Source organism: Gouania willdenowi, chromosome 4 (genome assembly GCF_900634775.1).
Source record: "Gouania willdenowi chromosome 4, fGouWil2.1, whole genome shotgun sequence".
Classification (NCBI taxonomy): Eukaryota; Metazoa; Chordata; class Actinopteri; order Blenniiformes; family Gobiesocidae; genus Gouania; species Gouania willdenowi.
Genome location: NC_041047.1, coordinates 27,434,239 through 27,454,695, shown reverse-complemented (window position 1 = coordinate 27,454,695; position 20,457 = coordinate 27,434,239). Strand labels below are relative to the sequence as shown.

The 20,457-nt window shown below is 37.6% G+C and overlaps 1 protein-coding gene across 1 annotated transcript; it reads right to left on the bottom strand.

Annotated features, from left to right (window-relative positions):
• Positions 1–1,041: 1,041 nt before the first annotated feature.
• On the bottom strand, positions 1,042–16,337 carry rnf126 (ring finger protein 126). The gene is made up of 9 exons (XM_028445366.1): positions 16,187–16,337; positions 11,929–11,987; positions 8,210–8,270; positions 7,676–7,911; positions 7,503–7,571; positions 7,337–7,406; positions 7,152–7,245; positions 2,201–2,316; positions 1,042–2,101 (listed from the first exon to the last, which is right to left on the bottom strand). The coding sequence occupies exons 1-9, from the start codon at positions 16,259–16,261 to the stop codon at positions 1,925–1,927; spliced, it is 957 nt and encodes a 318-aa protein (XP_028301167.1). The 5' UTR covers positions 16,262–16,337; the 3' UTR covers positions 1,042–1,924.
• Positions 16,338–20,457: the final 4,120 nt, after the last annotated feature.

Sequence of the window (20,457 nt, the reverse complement as noted above, 5' to 3'; positions counted from 1 at the left end):
ATTATGCATTGAAATCTCATCCAGCCATCTGCAGTAAGTCATTGTTTCCATGTATTTTCTCAGAAAAAAATAAGCAAATACATTTAGTAGTGGGAACAAACAAGAATGACCCTCAACTTGCCCGTGTGCATTAGCACGATTCATCAGGCAAATCTCTTCTAAGTGCAATAAAAAAAAACACCAAAGACACACTAGTGAGTTTAGTGCAACAGCAAATATTAAAGTGTTAGCCCAAAAGGCTGTACACAGTACATCTTTTTCCATGGCTGCAAATACTTTAGTTTTCCAACAAAGTGCAACCGTCATGGAATCACCAAATCATCGCCCAATAAGCAGAGGTGAAAGTAAAAGATTACCAAGTACTCACTTTACTATTACTGATTTGCTTTTATGGGTACTTATACTTCTTTGAGTATTTTTCTAAATTAGTCATTTTACTTGTACTTAAGTACGTCTTAAAAGAAGTCATTTGTTACAGTTCTACAACCAACCGTTACTGAGTAAATTATTATTTTTTGTTTTAAAATTATTGTGAAACTACAAAAAATGAAATGACCAGACAAATGCACCACATCATGGACTAGCGCCCTGTCCAGGGTGTACCCCCGCCCAGCGCCCTATGAGAGTCGGAGATTGGCACCAGCAGACCCCCGCGACCCTGTTAAACGGGAATAAGCGGGTATGAAGATGGATGGATGGATGCATCACATCATAGGCCGACCAGATTAAACGTAAGGCACGGTGCCAAAACAGCATTGAATGCTAATTTTGTTTTTGTTTTTTTTAAAAATCTTTTCTCAGAAGTATTATTTTTTTACTTTTAATTGAATTCATTGGTGTTATTTTATTTAAAAAAAAATAATTGTACATTTTGACAAGCCTTTTATTTTATACAGATGCCTTTGTGGAAATTTCAATCAAGTAACTACTTCTACTTGAGTAGGATACATCAGTACTCTTTACACCTGTTAGTTTACTTTTCTTACTGATGTTAACGAAACAAAACAAAATGTGAGCAAGTTAAATGAGTTATATGAGATACCTAGTTGCACTCAAAAAACTTTATTTTTATCATCCACTTTCTGTACATCATAAAACAAATCAATGGTTAAAACTGGCAACTCCAGAGTTAATCAATACACAAATTCATTATTTTGGTTCCAAGTTTATGCATTTTTAACTTTTTTTTTTTATTTGCAAAGCCTGCATTTGATTCAGGTGTGATGTTTGACGTAATTAGCCTGGGAAAAAAGCCCCAAAAAAACAACTGCTGTAGTTGTTGCGTTATGTTGACAGTAATACCTGAGTGTCATCAGGGAACTTTAAAATGGCAATTTGTGCCTCAGAGTAAAATAATGTTAAACACTTTAAAGGGGTTCACATGTAGTACTGTTTCAAACCATGAAGACACTTCCGTGCACGCACACGGTGCACTAAAGCGCCTTTTGAGTCAATTTATCTGTGAGATAAGAACAGTACTTATGTTTTTAAAAAAAAAAATATATCTGTACAATTTTATTTGCTTCATAGGCAAAAGTGGTTCACTTTACATCATAAAAGAGATTTCACAAAAAAAAAAAGGGCAAATAGTTTGTTGTTCCAGGTCTTCTACATTTAATATTCCTCTATTTTCACTTCTTGGATGACGTGATTCAAGTAGAAAGAATCTCTTGAAGTTTTCATGCTCCTCCAAATCCTGAAGCTGCACCCCAGGCCTCCTCCTTTCCCTCTGTTGGGATTCCTGAAGCAGGTGGGAGCAACAGGACTAGCAGAAATACACGCCGTGTGTTGCTAACCTTGGAATCAGAAGCAAGTGCTCCAGGTGAGTTGCACTCAGTTCTCTGGCCTTTGGCAGGGAGAGAATGGAGGTCACTGCGCTTAAGTGTAGCTTGACTGAGCTCACAGGGATGACTAAGTGTCCTCTCTACGAGTTATCAGTGGAGTTCTCATTACTGGTTGAATTTGAGGATTGTGGAGTAGAAGAGGATGAGGATGAAGATGAGGAGGATGGTGGTGCAAAGTTCATTCCTGACAGTTCTGGGGGGTTTGTTGCTGTGTTCTGACCACTTAAGCTTTTCCTGCACACCGGGCAAGTGTCATGCTGTAACAAATGGTTCACACAATGGTTAATTAAAAAAAAAAAAAAAAAAATCTATTTAATTGATTTAAAAAATGAAGTCACTGATTCAATGTATCCTACCTGCTCCAGCCAAGGAACAATGCAGTCATTGTGAAACATGTGATTGCAGGGAAGCTGCCTCACATTCTCACCAATGCTATAATCCTCTTTACACACAGGACATTCCAGACCTGAAGCTGAACCAAACACAGTGAAAAACATTATTAGTGAACAAACGGAAGAACTTCAGATCGACGTCAGATGAAAGATCAAGAAAACGTGCAACACGTCTTAGGTCTAGTACTGTTCATTCAAAGGTTATTATGTTTTAAAACCAAATAAATACATGGTGTGGTTATTTTGATTTACTGACTTAAAACCAAAACAGAAATACAGAAACTACAAGAACCAGATAAGCAGTGTTTTTCCTGTTTTAAAACTGAAATATTAACGGTAAAATACTTTTGTTTGTGAGATATTTAGATATTTATGGGAAATTAGAGTGAGAGCTTAAGCACATCACATTCTTCTGTCAGAGCGAACAGGACCAGAACCGAAGTCCACTGCACCAGGTTTCCCTCCACAGGTCCTGGACCAGTTCTCTGTTCAGGATTTAATTCAGCAGTTTTCTGGTTCTGCTCCTGTTCTCATGCTGTTTGTGGATGTTTCAGCTTGTACCAAGCTGCTCACATCTAAGTTTTGTTCTGTTCTGTGGTGTTACAGTGTAAGGAACAATTTATATTAACACTTTTGACACTTTTGCAAAAAAAAAACAATTACACAGCTTTTTGAGGGCAGTAAAAACATTTTTTTGCATGTTTCAAAACCGTGAGTCACTAACAGCGGTTGTCAACACACACGGAAGTTGATCACAAGAAATGAGGAGCACCAGTAGAGTCATTACACCACATTTAATTCCTTTAATCAGGTATCATGTGTGTATGCTTTTTGAAACATCCATTTTTTTGTTTTGATTTACTTATGTATCAACGTTTCGATTCACCAGTTCATCTGTAGTGTGACTTATGCGTTGCTTCTTTTTTGTCAGGGAGAAAAAATCCCTGTCATGGTTAGTAGTCCTGCTAGAGATGGATATGGTCTGTTTCCCAACATGGTGAAGTTATTTGTTATTAAACCTTCAACAGATATTCAGCTAAAAGGTAGTTCAAATATTTGTAAACCTCTTTAGTGGTTGGCTTGGCAATGGGATTAGACATTACACATTTAAACCACTTTGGAAGCTATTGAGCATTTTCACTAAAATGTTTGAATGCCCAACATCAAACTAACTAAGTTCTCCACAGTCTGTATCTACATCTGTACATTCCTTACACTTAAATACTCAAGTTAATATATACACACATATATAGCCACGAACAGGCTCTTCACTACCTCTGCTACCATAAAAACAGAATAAACAATTAAGTTTTACACAACATAAAATTTTTGTCAGTGTGTGTGTGTGTGGCCCTTCAACTGCGAATGAATGCCCTAGTTGCTCGACCATGTGCGGAGTGAGGGAGCGTGTGAAACCGGAGCAGATTTATTATAAGCTGTATGCCATTTTTTAGTGACTGGCAAAATAAACGTTGCAGCTGTTGAATGAAACCGGAGTCCTATGTCATACTTAATGACCGCTGTGAAGTAAGAGAGTTAACCCCAAAGCTGATGATAGCTGCTATAAGAGAGTTGAGATGACACTGGAACTACGTTAATCCATTAGCATTAGGAGCAAAGACATATTTCCTGACTGTGGCATCGCATGACCTGCTGTTGTGTTTACTCTGTAGTCCCAGGTGCACAGCGGACGCATGCTTCTGTGTCTACCACCGCCTTGAAACGGATAGAAGTGTCCGCTATGAAAGCTAAAGTAAAGAGGAGCTAATAGACTGGGGAAGAAGTCCGGTGCTCAGCCACTTCGCTCCAACCCATCAACATTTTTGCCGTTTGCACATAGGTTTTCACCTTTATGCACAAATGTGACTGAAATAAAGCCGTGTCACGTAAAGCAAACAACTCTTCGGTGTAAATGAGACAATAAAACACTGCAATGGGAGCATCTACAGAACGTTTCATCACGACAATTACGTCATTGATCTGATCTGTGAATTAAAACATTACAGCCGATCACATTAATAATTGCATAAAATACAAAATATTGGCCGATCCGATATAGCTAATCAGATTGATGTAAAGCCTAGAAATAATTCTGGCTTGTGTAACCCATGTGAACTAGAGGCCAACTTCCTGCCATGGTTTTATTGTGACGAGCCCGAGCTACACCTTTAAAGTCCCTGGCTCCTCCCCCTTCACTCTTGTTTGCTCCACTGAATGCTGTGATGGCTGCTCTCACTGTGGCGTCTGCACGGTCGGCTTACTGATTGAAAATCACCAAAACCTTCATAAGAAATACCTGGATGAACATCTTCTATAAACTAGACATCTCTCCACTCACCGGTGAGTCGTTTCACATTGTACTTCAATGTGTTTCACTAAGTATTTGGCAGATTTGTGGTGTACCAGACTCCATTGAAATTCCTGCAAAATTAAGCCAACATTAGCTGCGGAACACACAGGGTCAGTCTGACCATTTGCACTTTTATTTAAGTAATCCTTTTATTTTCTAAGTTATAATCAAAGCCGAATTGTTAAATGAATAGTATTATAGTAAAATAATACTTCGCTTTTTGTAGTTTTGATTGATTTTGACCATTTCTGTTACTTTTTGAAAGAAATGCCCATTCGGCTATGTGGTCTTGAATAGGCTTTGACCTACTAAATGAGATGATCTGTTGTGCTACAACAATGATTTATTTGAAGAATCTATTTAAAACATGCATGTTTAATTTATATGATATGACAGCTTTACAGCTAATGATGTTGATTTAAAAGTGCACTTTATTCCCTTTGATCTCTGAATATATAGAATGAAGCTTCAATTTGATTTACCTTGATATGGATTTTTCTGCTATGATTTATAGCATTTATTTATAACTGTTTATTTAATTAACAATGACAAATTGTTTAAATGTGCTAATGTATCTTCTGTTTTAAAATGTACTTAAGTTAATTCCTTTTTGACTGATTGTTGTTGGCCTTGTTTTTGTAGGTCAGGTTTTTATGTTAGTCCTGGATCACCTACCACTCTCGACCACTAGATGGCGAGCCACCACCCAACCACCGCTGCATCGCGGTAGGAATATTTGATCTTTTTTGTTTCCTCGGACACTCGGACCTAATACGTGGAATATACCCTGGGGACCTTTTCTGTTTTGTATTTTTTTCCCCCAATGCGAAAGAACTTTGCGAAACCCTTCGCTTTCCAACTTGGCGAAATCAAACAAACTGAACTGAACTCACCAAAGGAAATGAACCTTGAACTGAACTTTGACTACAAGTTTTGAAAGAAGAAAATATTGTCTTTGTTTTGTAATTGTATTTTGTTTGTTTGTTTATTGCCTATACCTGATTATTAATAACAACTAAATAATATATATCAATATAAATCGACTCCAAATATCTTTACTATATATAATATCTTTAATATACATATACTAAAACGAAATCCTTGTGTCTGTGTCCAATTATTCACACACCTTGGCTCTACAGCCGAACCTATTTCTGTTGACCTTTTTCGCAGTCAGTTCCTGAGCCCTAGTGTGTTATTTATTTGTTACACTTGTTTGACACACATGACAAAGTGGTCCTGATTTCAAATCGTAACATGAAGCAAAAATCATAATAAATTAGATTTTTTTTTTTTTTTTAGCTCAAAGTAGTAATTATTTGCCCTTTCAACTCTTATGATGACAGTAAAATTCCTGATCTATGATTTATAAAAGAAGGAAAAAAACATTCAGATGCCATAGAACTGATATATATCAAAGAATTTCAAATAATTGATTGTGGCATCTTAAAAGAGGCCGCCATTTATCTCACAAGTCAAATCTGAGAGGGCCCTATATCTAAAAATCACCCCTGAGGCATAGTCTACCTGCTGACCAAATACAATACTTTCACTTATCTGCAGGAGTAAAGTGGATCAGGCATCTTAAGGCTGTCTAAAACCAGCAAATTGTTATTTCCATGTTTAGAAGCTGACATTTGCTAATGCTTTAAAGGAACACTTGCCCACTTTTGGTCTCAGGCTCGTATTTTAGTTACTGTAACGTTCAACTCCATCCTACAATGCAGCTTCCACGTTAATGTCACATAATTAAGAAAATCCCTTAGTATAGCGTAATGATTGGTGTAGGAGATCGTTTAGTTTCAATTCAGTTAGAGCATTGTTTCTAAACAGTCTCCATGTAAATCCACAAACCAAACAGATCTAAAACCAAAAACGAGCTGATAGCTTGTGTCAATAGTCTATTACTGTCATTAAGCAGGATGGCGAGGCATTAATACCTAATAGAGTCAAGCCAACACTGCCACCTACTGGCAGTGCAACTGAAATGGTAAATGGTAAAATGGACTTGATTTTATATAGCGCTTTATCACCACACTGAAGCAGTCTCAAAGCGCTTTACATATCAGCTCATTCACCCAATCATTCTCACATTCACACACCAGTGGGACAGGACTGCCATGCAAGGCGCTAGTCGACCACTGGGAGCAACTTTGGGTTCAGTGTCTTGCCCAAGGACACTTCGACACATAGTCAGGTACTGGGATCGAAACCCCAACCTCTCGATCAGAAGACGACCCACTACCACCTGAGCCACGGTCGCCCAGTGACCAGTAACAGGTAAAAAAGCACAGCTACAGGTCAATGGACAGGTTCCAGCATACTGGCAATGATGAACTGAGTTAAAACACACACGTTTACATGACAATGACTTCAATAACAAACAAAATAATGTATAGAACACTGAGAATGAACTTCTGACGGCTGCAGCCAATAATGGAGTAGCTAATCTGCTTTTATTCACTAATCTGTTCAGGCTTTGGTCCAAAGCACACTCTTTATTGCACAATAAATAAATAAAACCACCAGTTTTATTTATCAACTAACAGTTATCTTTATACTTACCAACATGCTCATCTGCAATTTGAACTGTTGGAAGATTTTTTATTTTTTCTCTATCTGCTGGAGGGGGCCCATTGTTCTCAAACTGGTTCAATAACTAAACAGAGAGAGAGAGAAAATAGAATATAATTTTATTTAGATAAATGACGAGGCATAAACGGCACATGATGTTAATTCTAAAGGCGTACCTGTGTTATAATAGCATCTAGTCCATTAGCGCCCCAGGCATAGTCCATAGGATTTGAGTGCAGTACTCCCCTTTAAAGACAAAACATTTTTATGAATAGAACTACTGTATATGGCACTAGTTATTATGATCAGATTAGTTAGTTGTGATTTATTTCTCAGACTTACCAAGGTCCTACACCAATATTTGGCATTGCAGTCGGTGCCATTATTCCATTTACTAGCTGTTGGATTATGCTAAAGAAAAAAACATAAAAATAATGTCTTTGCTGTAAGATGCTGCAGTGTTTAGATGATATCAAATGTACGTGGTTAGGTCAGTGAAAAGGTAACAAGCGTACCCCTCTAAAGTAGGAACTCCCTCGTGCCTCCCTGCTTGTCGTCTTGAGCCATGCCGACTCCTGGGCTGACGTGCGCTGTATCTCTGCCGAGACGCCGTTTCCCTTTCCCGACGGTTCTCAGCATCTCGGTTGTCTTCCGTTCCCAGCCCGGACCCCAAATCAAAGCTGTCATCAAAGACCCCCAGTGCAAACTGGCCATAGCCCGAGGGGAATGTAAACAAGTGTTGGTCCGTGTTCTGTAATACAAAGAGACACAGACTAAAACAACTTGTGGAAATATAAGCTACCTATTAACAGTCAAAGCACTACTGAGGTCGTTTTAATGACCTACAGAATAATTATAAACATCACAACAACATTAAAGCTTTAGGTAAAAAAACTTGTGCTTTAAACTGCAATTACTCTAAGAAAAACAGTTACATATACACAGCACTGTCAAAAGCTGATTCAGCACATATTACAATGGAAACGAGTTGATTACACAACAGTGTGCATAACACAGTCAGAGCAGTGCAGCAGGAACGTGCTAGACACCTCAAACGGTTGTTGGCTCTGCGGTCCACTGGAGATGGAAGACATGGAGCCATTGTCAGCACTAAACAAAACGACAAATAGTGAACAAAGTTATGCATTAATATTCATTTTAGGAGACAAAACATTCCCTAACTTATTTACATAATTCTGATTAGTTATGATAAATGTTGGGCTTGTATTTTTTTACTGAATAAATGCAACAGGTGTGGATGTATTTCAGCTATATTGTTTCATTAATAGTCAAAGCAAAATTTAACTAAGAATAGATGGCAGGGTTGGGGTCAATTACAATTACATTTTCAATTACAACTCAGTTATGATACGGTGACTGGATTTTTTTCCAATCACAATGATCATTTTTGACAGATTACCAGCTATCCCCTCAAACATTCCTATTGTTGAAAGTTTTAAATATTGGAATCATGGTCAGCTCCTCGGTTTCTTATACAGAATCTTTTCATTACAAAAATGTACTTTCAGAGGTTAGGAATTACTTACAGAGATGGGAATAATGCCCCTTTTCCTTCCACTCCTGCATATCAGTTATAAAAATGAATATTCTTCCATGAATTAATTTTTACTGCTCAATGCTTCCTCTACCCCCACCCGGTGGTTACTGGAAAGAGTTGCACTTTCTTTTTCTACCTGCAGCTGCGCACAGCAATACACACCGATGGTGTACACTGGAACAGCTTACTGTCCAGCCATCCATTCATTTCATGCATTGTTTTCCAAACCCAAGAGCATAGTTTCTACATTTTGTGGCACTTTATTTGAGGCAACTGCTAGTCCCCTGTCCCTTTACCAAGCATGGATGAAGGATTTACCATCGACTGTTTGTAACTGGAACTACCATTCTATTTTCCAGAAAAAATTATTTTATCCATTGCACATATTATACACCTCGTACCCTCTAAAAAAAATGAAAGCTTAATAATATATAATTTTGGTCTAACACCATAAGAACTCTTAAAACCTTATTATGAACAGCTTCACTACTTTCTTTTCTTCTTTTTTTTTCTCCTTCCATTATTTTTTATTTTTGCCTTTTGGGTCTACTCCTGGGGTCCTCGGAGTGGGGTGGTGGGTATGGGTTAGATGGGGTGTATTTTACTTGACTTTTCTTTGATGCATATTTGTGTTGTAATGACTGAGAACAGAGGGTCAGACTTATCTGAATCTTACATGCTTTATTTTGACCTATTTGGTCAATAATTCTGTATGAATATGCAAGTATCTTCCCTCTTTGTATAGATCACAACACTATGTACTGTTCTGAAAATAATTTTAAAAAATGATCCAAAAATTTTTTTTAATCTGAACTCAATTATGATTACAACAGATTTTTCAAATAGAATTCCAATTACGTAATAATTGTAATTAATGATCAATTACGCAATTACAATTTAAATTGATCCCAACCCTGATAGATGCCAATCCATTCATATTAAAATGTTTTGTTTTTTTTTAACCATATTTTCTGGCATATAGGCTGCTATTTCTTTCATTTAAAGTTGAGGATAACACCAATACAGCAGTGCCCTCTTATTATTATTATATTAGGGATAGACCGATATGGGTTTTTTAGGGCCGATACCGATTTTTTTCCCATCAGCCTTAGCCAATGACCAATACGGACTGCCGATTTTCTTGAGCCGACACTACTTTTGCCCCCACAATGTACATCATGAAAATTACACAATGATGATCACAAAAGGTACAAGTCTCAATTTTAAAATTAAAAAAAAGGAACATTTATTGAAATTAACAAATGTGAGGTAGAACGACAACAGGTAAAAACTAACACAGGAGAGTAGGGCTGGCCGATTATGACCAAAATAAATATCTCAAATTCTGACCAGAAAGACAACTTAAGTTAAATTTGCTGATGCATAATGCCACACAGGCCTATTTATGAAGCTGCACAATATGTTCCACTTTTGGCTTTTTCTCCTATAAAGAAACAGCATGTGTGAGTGAGTTCTGAAGTGTGGCTTGTTTAGTGGTAGATCTGGGTTAGGATTCACTTAGCAATCCATCCAAATGTACTTTTCATGCTTGTCTGAGAAGTGGCAAAAGCAGTGATTCTTAAAACAAGAATTTTAATACAAAATAAACTAAACAAAAATATATTTAGGGCTATGTAAAATCCACATTAACGGAATTGTGAACGGAATCACGGAATTGACCAATGAAAACAGTTAAACACGGAAATGGACAGAATCGGCATTAAACGCCGTCAACGTGGGGCAAAGAAAGTTTTTTTTTTTTAAAAAGAGGAAATGTTTCCGGGGACTGCGTATTAGGTGCACCGCCCTCCCTCTCCTGTCCTGGTCAGCCTAAACCACCACAAACACCCTCTAAAAACAACGCAAATCATCACTGACTCCTAAATACAGAGCCACCAGTGCCCGTTTAACTTTGCTGTGCCTGTAAAGCTCCGCCCGTTTTCATGTAGCGCAGCGGTGCTCTGTGAGCATATGATCAGCTTTAATCATCTTTCCCTGCTCAGTGCTCGAACTGTTGTCTGGCTAACTAAGAATAACTCAGTCCGTGTTGTCCTTTAGTTCTTTTTATTCCAGCCTTTTGTCCGTGCCTTGTAGGTACACATTCAGTCAGCAGGCTACCTCAAGTACAACCGTTTCAGTGGGAGCTTCCGCTTTGCAAAATAAAAGTCAGTTGGAGCAACGTTATTAGAATGTTACATTCTAACAACATCTAATCAGATCTACAGAAGATAGGTTAATCTAAATTAGGTTAATTTAAACTAAGTTGATCAAAACTTAATCAATAAACCTGATCAGATTCAGTAAACCATTGATCTCTGAGAGGAAATCAGGTGACATTAATGCTGTTCTTATACATCTTTATATGACATATAAATAATTAAAAAGGAGCAGTCAGAATAATCCATGTCACTACAACTTATATCTACCTTTTAATTGTATCTTACATTATTTTTTTACATACATTTTTGTTTAATTATGAGTTTTTTTTAATTTATTTTTTAGTATTTATTTTGTTTCCTCACAGGAGTTAAAAACTAATATTTTCTTTAAAAAATGATAAACATTTTGGGGAAAAAAACAGAATTTGGAAAAAAATAAAACAAATTTTGTAGTTCCCTATATATTGATATGGGCAATATTGTAATTTATTATATCACCAAAATAGAAAACTCGATATACGTATCTTAAATTTTGATATATCGCCTACATGAGCGATCAGACATGCTTCATATGCAGGGCGACGTGCGTGTAAAGGGAAACAGCGATTGACTGCAGATGACATACATCTGTTATCTATTGGTTTATATTCTATATTCCTACAATAAAGTGCATGTTTAAATTAAATACCGGTAAAAAATTTAAGTTTGAGGACCGGGGGAGGAGAGAGGCCTCATATGCATTTGCGGTAGGAAGAAGGTAAATGAAAAATACAATAAGTTTTAAAATGTAAGATATCTCAGCCAGTTTGCAATAGCAGGAAATAATAATCAGCATAAAGTTGGTAAATCTCCACATCAGGTTTATCAGGAGCGATCGCTCACAAGACTAATAAAGCACTGCGCTATATAGCCTGGAAAACACAGTAAACACTTTTGTTCATGATATTTTGAAAGAATTTCACCACATTTTAAAGCATATTAATTACTATTATATGACGCTACATTAACTGGCAGTAAAAAATAAACACACAAACGTAAACGTTTCACATACCTGCGCTCTTCAAGCAGCTCCTCGATAAACCCTGAATCACATCTTGGACACGTATACTCCTGTTGATAGAGAAGAGATACATTAAACTATACACTTTAACCTATCTGTTAACCCTAACCCTATTTCACAAAAAAAACAAGGACCTTTGAGCAGTGTGGAAGTGTGTGCGTGAAAGTAACTGATAAAAACTCAAATGAAAAGTGATTAAATTGAAAAGACAACATTATGGACACTGCTATAGTTGTTCCTGTAGTACTGTGTCATTATAATCATCTGTTTATGTGGAATACGTTTCCACATATTGGTTTGTTCTTTATTTATTTGGTTATCACATTAACTGTACAGCTCCTGTCTATAACCTGACAGCTTCTTGATTTTACAGTGTAGTTAGTACGTGACTCATTGTACTACACTTTACAATTAATAATCACGATTACTTTAGTCATAATTGAAATCACGATTATTCAAACGATTATTTGTCAACCGAAAAGTTATTTATTTATTGTACAAAAAAAACAAAAAACAAATATTCTTTAAACTTAAATAAAATACTTCAAACACTAAAATCAAGTATGTTCACTTTTGCACAAAACCAAACATTTCTTGCACGTCTTCATCATCAAACCCAAAGTGTTTCCATAGAAGAGAATCTGACTTGCCTTTATTGTTTAGCATGTGTTTTTGCTGCGTTTCTCCTGCCATGTTTCAAAACCACTAGCAACAACTTTACTCATGTTAGCCTGCAGGCTACCTTTGGCTTTGAGAGGGGCGGTGCTGAGGGGAGGAGCTTGCATGTGTGTTGATTAAACAATTCAAAGTTAATATTAACAACATGTGCCAAGCTTTATTATTTGTAGATGTCCGAAATAGTGGGTTTGTTTTATTTAGCGAATAAAACACATGTAAAAAAAATAAATAATAATAATAAATGTTTTTTCTCAATTATGGTATTTTTGTAATTGTTGGGTGAAATAATCTAAATCGTAATCAAATTTTGATTAATTGAGCAGCCCTAATTTGTAAGTGTGCACTTCTATTTAATCTCTATTCAATTAAGTCTTTTTTTTTTTATTTTTTTTTTTTTTAATTATTATTATATAGGTTTTCTTTCTTTCTTTTCTATGTTTTAGTGTTTCTTCTTTTCATTCAAAATATTTCTGGAGCATCTATAAAACAAAAAAAAAAAAATTCCCCCTGGGTTGAATAAAGTACATCTGATTCTGATTAATTATGACCATTATGGTCCTTTTAAGTACTAAATGCTAATGTGACGATATTGGAAGTTTAAATAAAATAAAATAAAACACAAGATAACCTTAGATAAACAAATCAAAACTAAAGCTGAAGCTAACTAAAGTAAAAAAAAAAAGGTAGAACACAGAATATTTGAACATAGAATATAAACGGTATAGAGGGTTTTCACAGCACGTCATCAACAATGAAGTCGCCATTTTGAAGATAAAGCAGCAGGTCTACAAACACCACACAGACAAGAAAATCCAGAAATTTGAGATGAAATGGTGAACTATTGTTGTGTTTTTGGTTGTACCCATCGGTCAAACAGTGAGACACATTTGGAGTTTTATAGATCGCCAAAAATCATAAATCAGGGAGAACAATCTCACAAGTTATCAGAGGAAAGGAGGCGCTTGTGGCTAGCAAAGCTGAACCAGAATCTACGAGGCAAAAACCTGGACAACATCCGAATATTGCAACAACACATCATTAGTAGGGTAAAAACTAAACTGCAGTGCTGAGTAGTGCAAAAGAATGACAAAGTAAAAATGTGACTATCTTTTCCAGTATTTACATTAACGAGTGTGCGTAGATGTACATTTAAATTAAATAATATACATGTATGTTAGGGATGTAGCGATTAATCGTAAGGCAGTTAAAAATCGATTCATTGGTATCACAGTTGATATCGATTTTCTGACAATTGAATCGCAGTACTTTTTTTAACCAGCAGAGGGCGCTATCCGGAAGTGTTGGCGGCGGGCGGGGTCTGCTAATACTTTATTTCTGGCTGCCTTCTACTCTTAAATATGTTAATAAATGATTCATTACCCCTTTAGCACCGAAAGAATATCTGTAATATTACTTGAATATCTGTAAAAGTCACGTTTTTCTATTAGCTCTGTCTGTTAGCATAGCTTCTCTTCTTCACTGCAAGATAGCTGCATGCCAACCGACCACTGGGTTACCAGCGCCCTCTGCTGGTCCAAACAAATATGATGTAAATCAGTGCAATGACGTTTTTTTTTTTTTTAAAGTCCAATTGTTAAGGCACAAATAACATTTGCACTTTTAAAAGAACTATTATGCAGTTTTGCATTGTTTATTATAGAACCAGAATTTAAATTAATAGGCTTCATTTTCATTTGTATTATTCCTTTATTTATTTAATTCAAGATTTATTTTTAGTTAAATTGCATTGTTTTGAATAGTTTATCAAGGAATTCTTTTGACAATGAAAAATAAAAGGAAAATAATACAGTATTTTCTAAAAATTTGTCTACAGTCCCATTTTGTAAATGAAAAAATTGTGAGAGAATCGTATTGTGAACCCAGTATCGTGAATCGAATCATATCGGGAGTTGAGTGAATCGTTACATCCCTAATGTATGTACATTCACAGTTACAATTTAGTTCCAGGGTTTTTTCACATCAACAAGTCTAACACTCATTGACTGTTCAGCATTCATTAGAGTGACAGCCTGGGGGAAGAAAATGTTCTTATCACGAGTTGTTTTGGCGTTGATATTAATTATAATTATTATAATCACACTAAAAATTTATTTATGAGCTGCTGCAAACAACAATTTACTTACCTGGCAAGAAATGGGCTGCACAAATTTGAATGTTGTCCAGATTTTAGCCAAACATCCTGGTTTAGCTTTGCTAGCCACAAGCGCCTCCTTTCCTCTGATAACTTGTGAGATTGTTCTCCCTGATTTGTTATGATTTTTGGCAATCTATAAAACTCCAAATGTGTCTCACTGTTTGACCGATGGGTACAACCAAAAACACAACAATTGTTCACCGTTTCATCTCAAAATTCTGGATTTTCTTGTCTGCAGGCTTTTTGTAGACCTGCTGCTTTATCTCCAAAATGACACGCCATGAAAACCCTCTATATACACACAAGGAATAAAAAGGGACACATTTTTTTGTACTATCTTAACAGGCCAAAGTTTGAGAAAGGTTAACAAGATAAACAGAAAGCTGTTAGTTGAGGGTGAAGAAAAGTTTAAAGGGTGGAAATATAAAAAATATTACACTTGACGCCGGCCTCCCTCTTAAAACTGAGCAGCAGGAGGCAGCAGTAATTAAAAAACACTTACAAAACAGCAGCAATAACAAATGAAAACAAAAATATCCCAAGGGAATTACATTTCGAAAGAAAAATAAACAAAATCCTCTCATTATAACATGGTTATTCACAATGGCATTAGTGCCTTTTTCTATACAATCAAACGCTTGAAAACACACCACAGACCTTCCTAACTACTTCCTGAACACATTTAAAAATACCTCATCATGCCCTGTACAAATTAATCCAATTATTTTTTTAGATGAAGACAAAGGGAGTCTTAAAGCTGTAGGGCACAACAACAGACTTCAGCTAGAAGTGAACAACAAGCCACAGTTTGACAGTGACAGTGAATGCAGGTCATTACCAGCTGTCTACAGAAGCTGATGGTGTACATTGTAAAGAGCAGGATTTGTGTCCAGTCTAGATCATTCTAGCCTTACCAATAAGGCAGAATGGATTGTGACTGTTTGTGCGACAAGCTGTTATAACCAGCTCTGTATATCACAAACATACTGCACAACATAGCACACACAAAACGGGACTATACAACGCTACACTTTGTAAATAAAACCAAATGACTAATTAACAGAGGTTGATCTATCGGTATCGTCTATTAACACCACTGATGCTAACAGTTATGCTACAGCTACACCGTATCACACGACCACAAAATGATTTGTTAAATGTTAACCCTGAGGATAAAAGCTGTCTAACACAAATGGATGTTATATTTATCGTGGACTGACAGGCTGTGTGTGTGTGTGTAGACGGACGGTGTGAAGATAACAAGCTCACCGGATAGCGTTATGTGTGAGCTCAGCTAACACTGTTAGCCTGCTAACTGTTGTCTTAAGACAAAAACAACAGCAGCACATGCAATATTTGGAACGCTTTTCATCTTAATTAATGTTAAATCACGTAATTGTATTATGTGGTACTTACAGGAAGGCGAGGACTTATCTCTGCCGAGCACCTGTGACAGAAGAACCGGCTAGGCCATGGAGGAGCTTCAGCCATCTTTAGATAGCGATGGTGGAAGGGAGGAAGAACTACGGAGCACCGCGAAGGACAAAACTAGTGGCACGCGACATACGTCAATAGACCAATTCGTGACGCTTCTGCTTCTTTTTCTTCTTCTTCTTTGAATTACCAGCAGACTAGACGCGTCTTAGGCGTATTGCTACCCTTCACTCACCCGTGTTTCCCCACATTATGAATCAGTGACGCAAACACGCCGCAAAACGTCACTAAACCTCACTAACAGAGGGTTTTCATGCGCGTAGCGTCATAAATCCGATTGTCGCCATATTGGCGATATGCAGCACACAAGCAAATCCCACAGTATGAGAGGAAATTGTGAATAATTGCCGTGTTTTCGGCAGTACCAATTGGTCAGACCGTGAAAAACATTTGGAGTTTTATAGACTGACAAAAGTTATAACAAATTAGTGACAACAATGTCAAAAAATATCAGAGGAAAGGAGGTGTTTGTGGCTATATAAGCTAAACCATCTGGACAACATCCAAATTTATTTGTCCCATTTCTTGTCAGGTAATTGAATTCAAACTTTGACATTGATAAGTACTCTGTAGTTTATAGTGTACAGTGTGTATATAGAAAGGTAGTCTGTGGACTAATGCATATCAAACTGGAGGTCCTTAATATAAAAAACTTTTGGCTAACATTACACCTTGGCTTTTCATGATGTCATACAGTTAAGGTTAGGTTGATTAAAGATTTCATTGCGTTACTTATACTTTGGCCTTCACAACACATCGATCGATGCCCTGATAGCACACATACAACTCGCCAACGTCGGCACAATGAATGAAGTTGCATCGGCGAGACGTATCATGGAGAGCGTTTGCTCATTGGGCAGACGTCGCGGAGGCATCAGCGTTTGGCCGATGTTTGGACGATGAATTAAAGATGCTCAGCGCGGCCTCTATAGCTTATATTAACCTTTATTTAGCTCGGATCATTCAATTAGTATAAATATCTCTATATCTATAGTTGAGTATTTACTTAAATCTGATAGTAATATGGCAATATCACAACAACAACAACAAACAAAAAAAAACCAAAACAATATACAACCACTAAATAGCTTATTATGTGAGGTCAAAATAAAGAGAGAGACAGTTCATGATCAGAAATGTATTTTCAGCAGTATAGCCAAAAGAGCCCCAGCACAAAAACAGCTTCATGGAAGAGACATTTTACAGTTCTACAATTTTATACTGTAAGTGGTATCACTAATTTGGGGGGAAATAAACACACAAAATGAATACCAACGCACGATCTGAGGCCGACATCGGCGAGACGTATGCGTGCTATCTGGGTGATGACTTGATACTGCATCTCCCTCACCTATCCACACACTATCTGGTTATAGGCCTCCAAACTTTTATAAGATTTAAGGTCTTCCGCTGTGTATTGGCTTGGCGAAACCCAGGTAGTTGACGATATCAGGATAAATAATAGACGGAAGACTCTCCGGGTCATCATTGATCCAAGACGAGGGAGCCTCGTATGGATCTGAACCACCATAAATAAAACCTAAAGACGACTTTCTCCAAATACTGGAGAGAATGTGCATGGAAGTTGAGCATGAGGTACTTTATCACACCCCATCAATGTGAAAAAATAAAGATAACTTGCAAAACATGAATAACATTTACTTTGAAAATAGATAGACTTCACAATGACATAATTTCATCAAAAGATGTGGGACAAAAAGGCACTTACACTTTTTATTTATCCCCAATTTCATTTTATGTATGTCTTTTTTTGTTCATTGCTGTCGTTGTTTGTTCTGTTCTGTTTATGTCTGTTTTATGTTATTAAATTAATTAATTATTGCAATAAAGTATTGAAAAAAAAGTTTATCCGTGTGTTGTGGTCGCCATCTAGCGGCAGAAAAGTGTAGCTGCAGTGTATCAGAAATGGCTTTAGAAACCCCGAAAACAATGTTAGTGTTACTTCTTTTTGATTTCTTATAACGTGAACGGAAGATCGGTGTAAGAACAGCTAAATATTTCTGTTATTTTTTTTAAAAAAAATATTAAACAAGATAACATGCAACAACTTCCTCAGTTATACATCAATGCACAACATTTACAAACCTAAACCAACAACCTAAACGACATGAGAATAAGCACACCAAAGGAAAATATAAAAGAAAAGAAAATAAAGACATTGTACAAGGAGTATTTAAAAAATAAATGGATAAATGTAACCTAGTTATTAAATTAAATAATTTTCTTGCATGAACATTTTCAAATTTTGTCTAGGTATCTTTGAAACAATAAAATCTCTGATTTCGAAGCAGACCTTGACAGGAGGCATTTAGCATATCTGTATTTGTGTATATATTTTGTTATTATAATTAAATAAATGATCAAAAATTGATGTTTTTTTTATTATTATTATTTTTAAGGAAGATGCCAAATTGAAATTTTTTTTAAAAGACCATAAATCAGTGTTTCTCTTAAGTGAAGGGAAATTGTTACAAAAGTTAGAAATATAATGCTAAAGTTAAATCCTAGTGAATCTTAAAACAAGCCATTACTGGTCACATTTAAAAGTAAAATAAAATAACAGCCATTAACTCTCAGAGTATCTTTGTGGCCAAAAGTGACATTTTGGGTGTTTTTATTTGTTTGCCTCTCGATATTCTGGTCATTTTTAAAACTAGTTGTATGAAACTTTGTCACTATTTTTTTTTTGCCTAATTCCAAAGTCATGTAATGGAAGTGTATAGAAAAGGAAATATGCATCATACTGACACTTAGTAACCTCGTGACCAACTTTGCCCCATTGACACCCATTGTAACCACATATTTTTCATATACTGTAATCATGAGATATCATAATGTTTTTTCAATTAATACCTAATAGATCAAAGATTCTACCTTCAAAATAAAGGGAAGTATGTTTTAGTTGTAATGTAATGACCCCCCCCTTCCAACTAGAAACAATTGCATTAAGTCTTAAGGAAATTTCAGTGAAGGCCTGGATTTCTAATCTTGCAAAAATATACAAGGTATATATTAATTAATGACACGGTCAAAGTTGTAATATTTTCATCAAAAATATTTTACTTTGGCCCTAATTTTGGGAAATACTGTATGCAAGTGTTTTTCCTGCTGAAAAAATTAGAGGTTCTCATGATAAAAAAAATTACATACAAACATAAAAAGGGTTTGAAAGTTATCATAAATTTTATATCTATGGAAAGGTCTGAAGGACATACACATAAATCCACAGAGGCTGGATGGGGAGCACCGCTCCCCTCCATCCCCCTTCTTTTAATTACACCCCATACATTCACCAAACACACACATTCACACAGGGGATCGGGAAGTGCCTCTCCATTGGGGATTGGAGAGGCACCATAACAGGGTGGTGGGTTGGTACACATATATTTGGGCCTCTCCGGTGGGGGCCTGGCCCCTCTGTTGGTGTTGGTGGCTGGGCCACTGCATAGAGTAAAAGTACATCAGGATGGTGCGGTCGGGCGTGGCGGTGGGTCTCGGGGGGGCTTTGCCGGGGTCTCTCCTTGCGGGGTCTTTCCGGGCGGTGTCGGCCTGGTGGGGCGCGGGGGTGCCTCTCCCCCTTGGGTGTGGCTCGGTGCTTGTTTCGTCTCCTGGTGGCCTTGGGGGCGGGCCCCGCGGTGTGCGGGCCCGGGGCGGCCTGCCTTGCCGGTTTGGGGGGTGGGTGTGCTGGGGGGGTGCTGGTGTCCTCACCGGGGTTGGGGCAGGGTTGTTTCGCGCCTCGGGATGATGCTGTTTACTGGGGGGGCGGCGCTAGCTGTTCCGGTGGTTGAGGTTGCTTTCGGCCGCCTGGTGGGTATGTCCTGCAATCTGCGGACTGGTGGGTGGGTCCGGGGCATCTTTGGCTGGGGGCTGCTGTCCCGCGCTGGATGTGTGCCGTTGGGGTGCCTCCGTCCCCGCGGTGGGGGTCGCCGGTTGCTCGCGGGCCGGCGGGGGGCCCTGCCCCGTGGCTTGCGCTGTCCGGGGGGCGGCGGGCCCGGGGCTGCTGGTTTTGTGCCGTCTGGGGCTGTGCGGTCCTGCTGGGCTCTGGCCGGGTCCTGGGCTGGGGTGGGGGGCGCGTCCCGGGGGGCTTGGCCCGGGGGCTTGCCCTTGGGGGGTCCTGGTCCCGGGGGGTGCTCCTGGGGCCCGGGGTGCTTGGCCGGCTGGCCGGACCGGTC

Bases quoted from the DNA above. Each gene is read 5' to 3' on its own strand.
- rnf126 (XM_028445366.1), bottom strand. From the start codon at position 16,261: ATGGCTGAAGCTCCTCCATGGCCTAGCCGGTTCTTCTGTCACAGGTGC. The intron at 11,988-16,186 runs GTAAGTACCACA...CTCTATCAACAG, and splicing joins AGATAAGTCCTCGCCTTCCT to GAGTATACGTGTCCAAGATG. The intron at 7,912-8,209 runs GTGTCTAGCACG...TTTGTATTACAG, and splicing joins AGAGCCAACAACCGTTTGAG to AACACGGACCAACACTTGTT.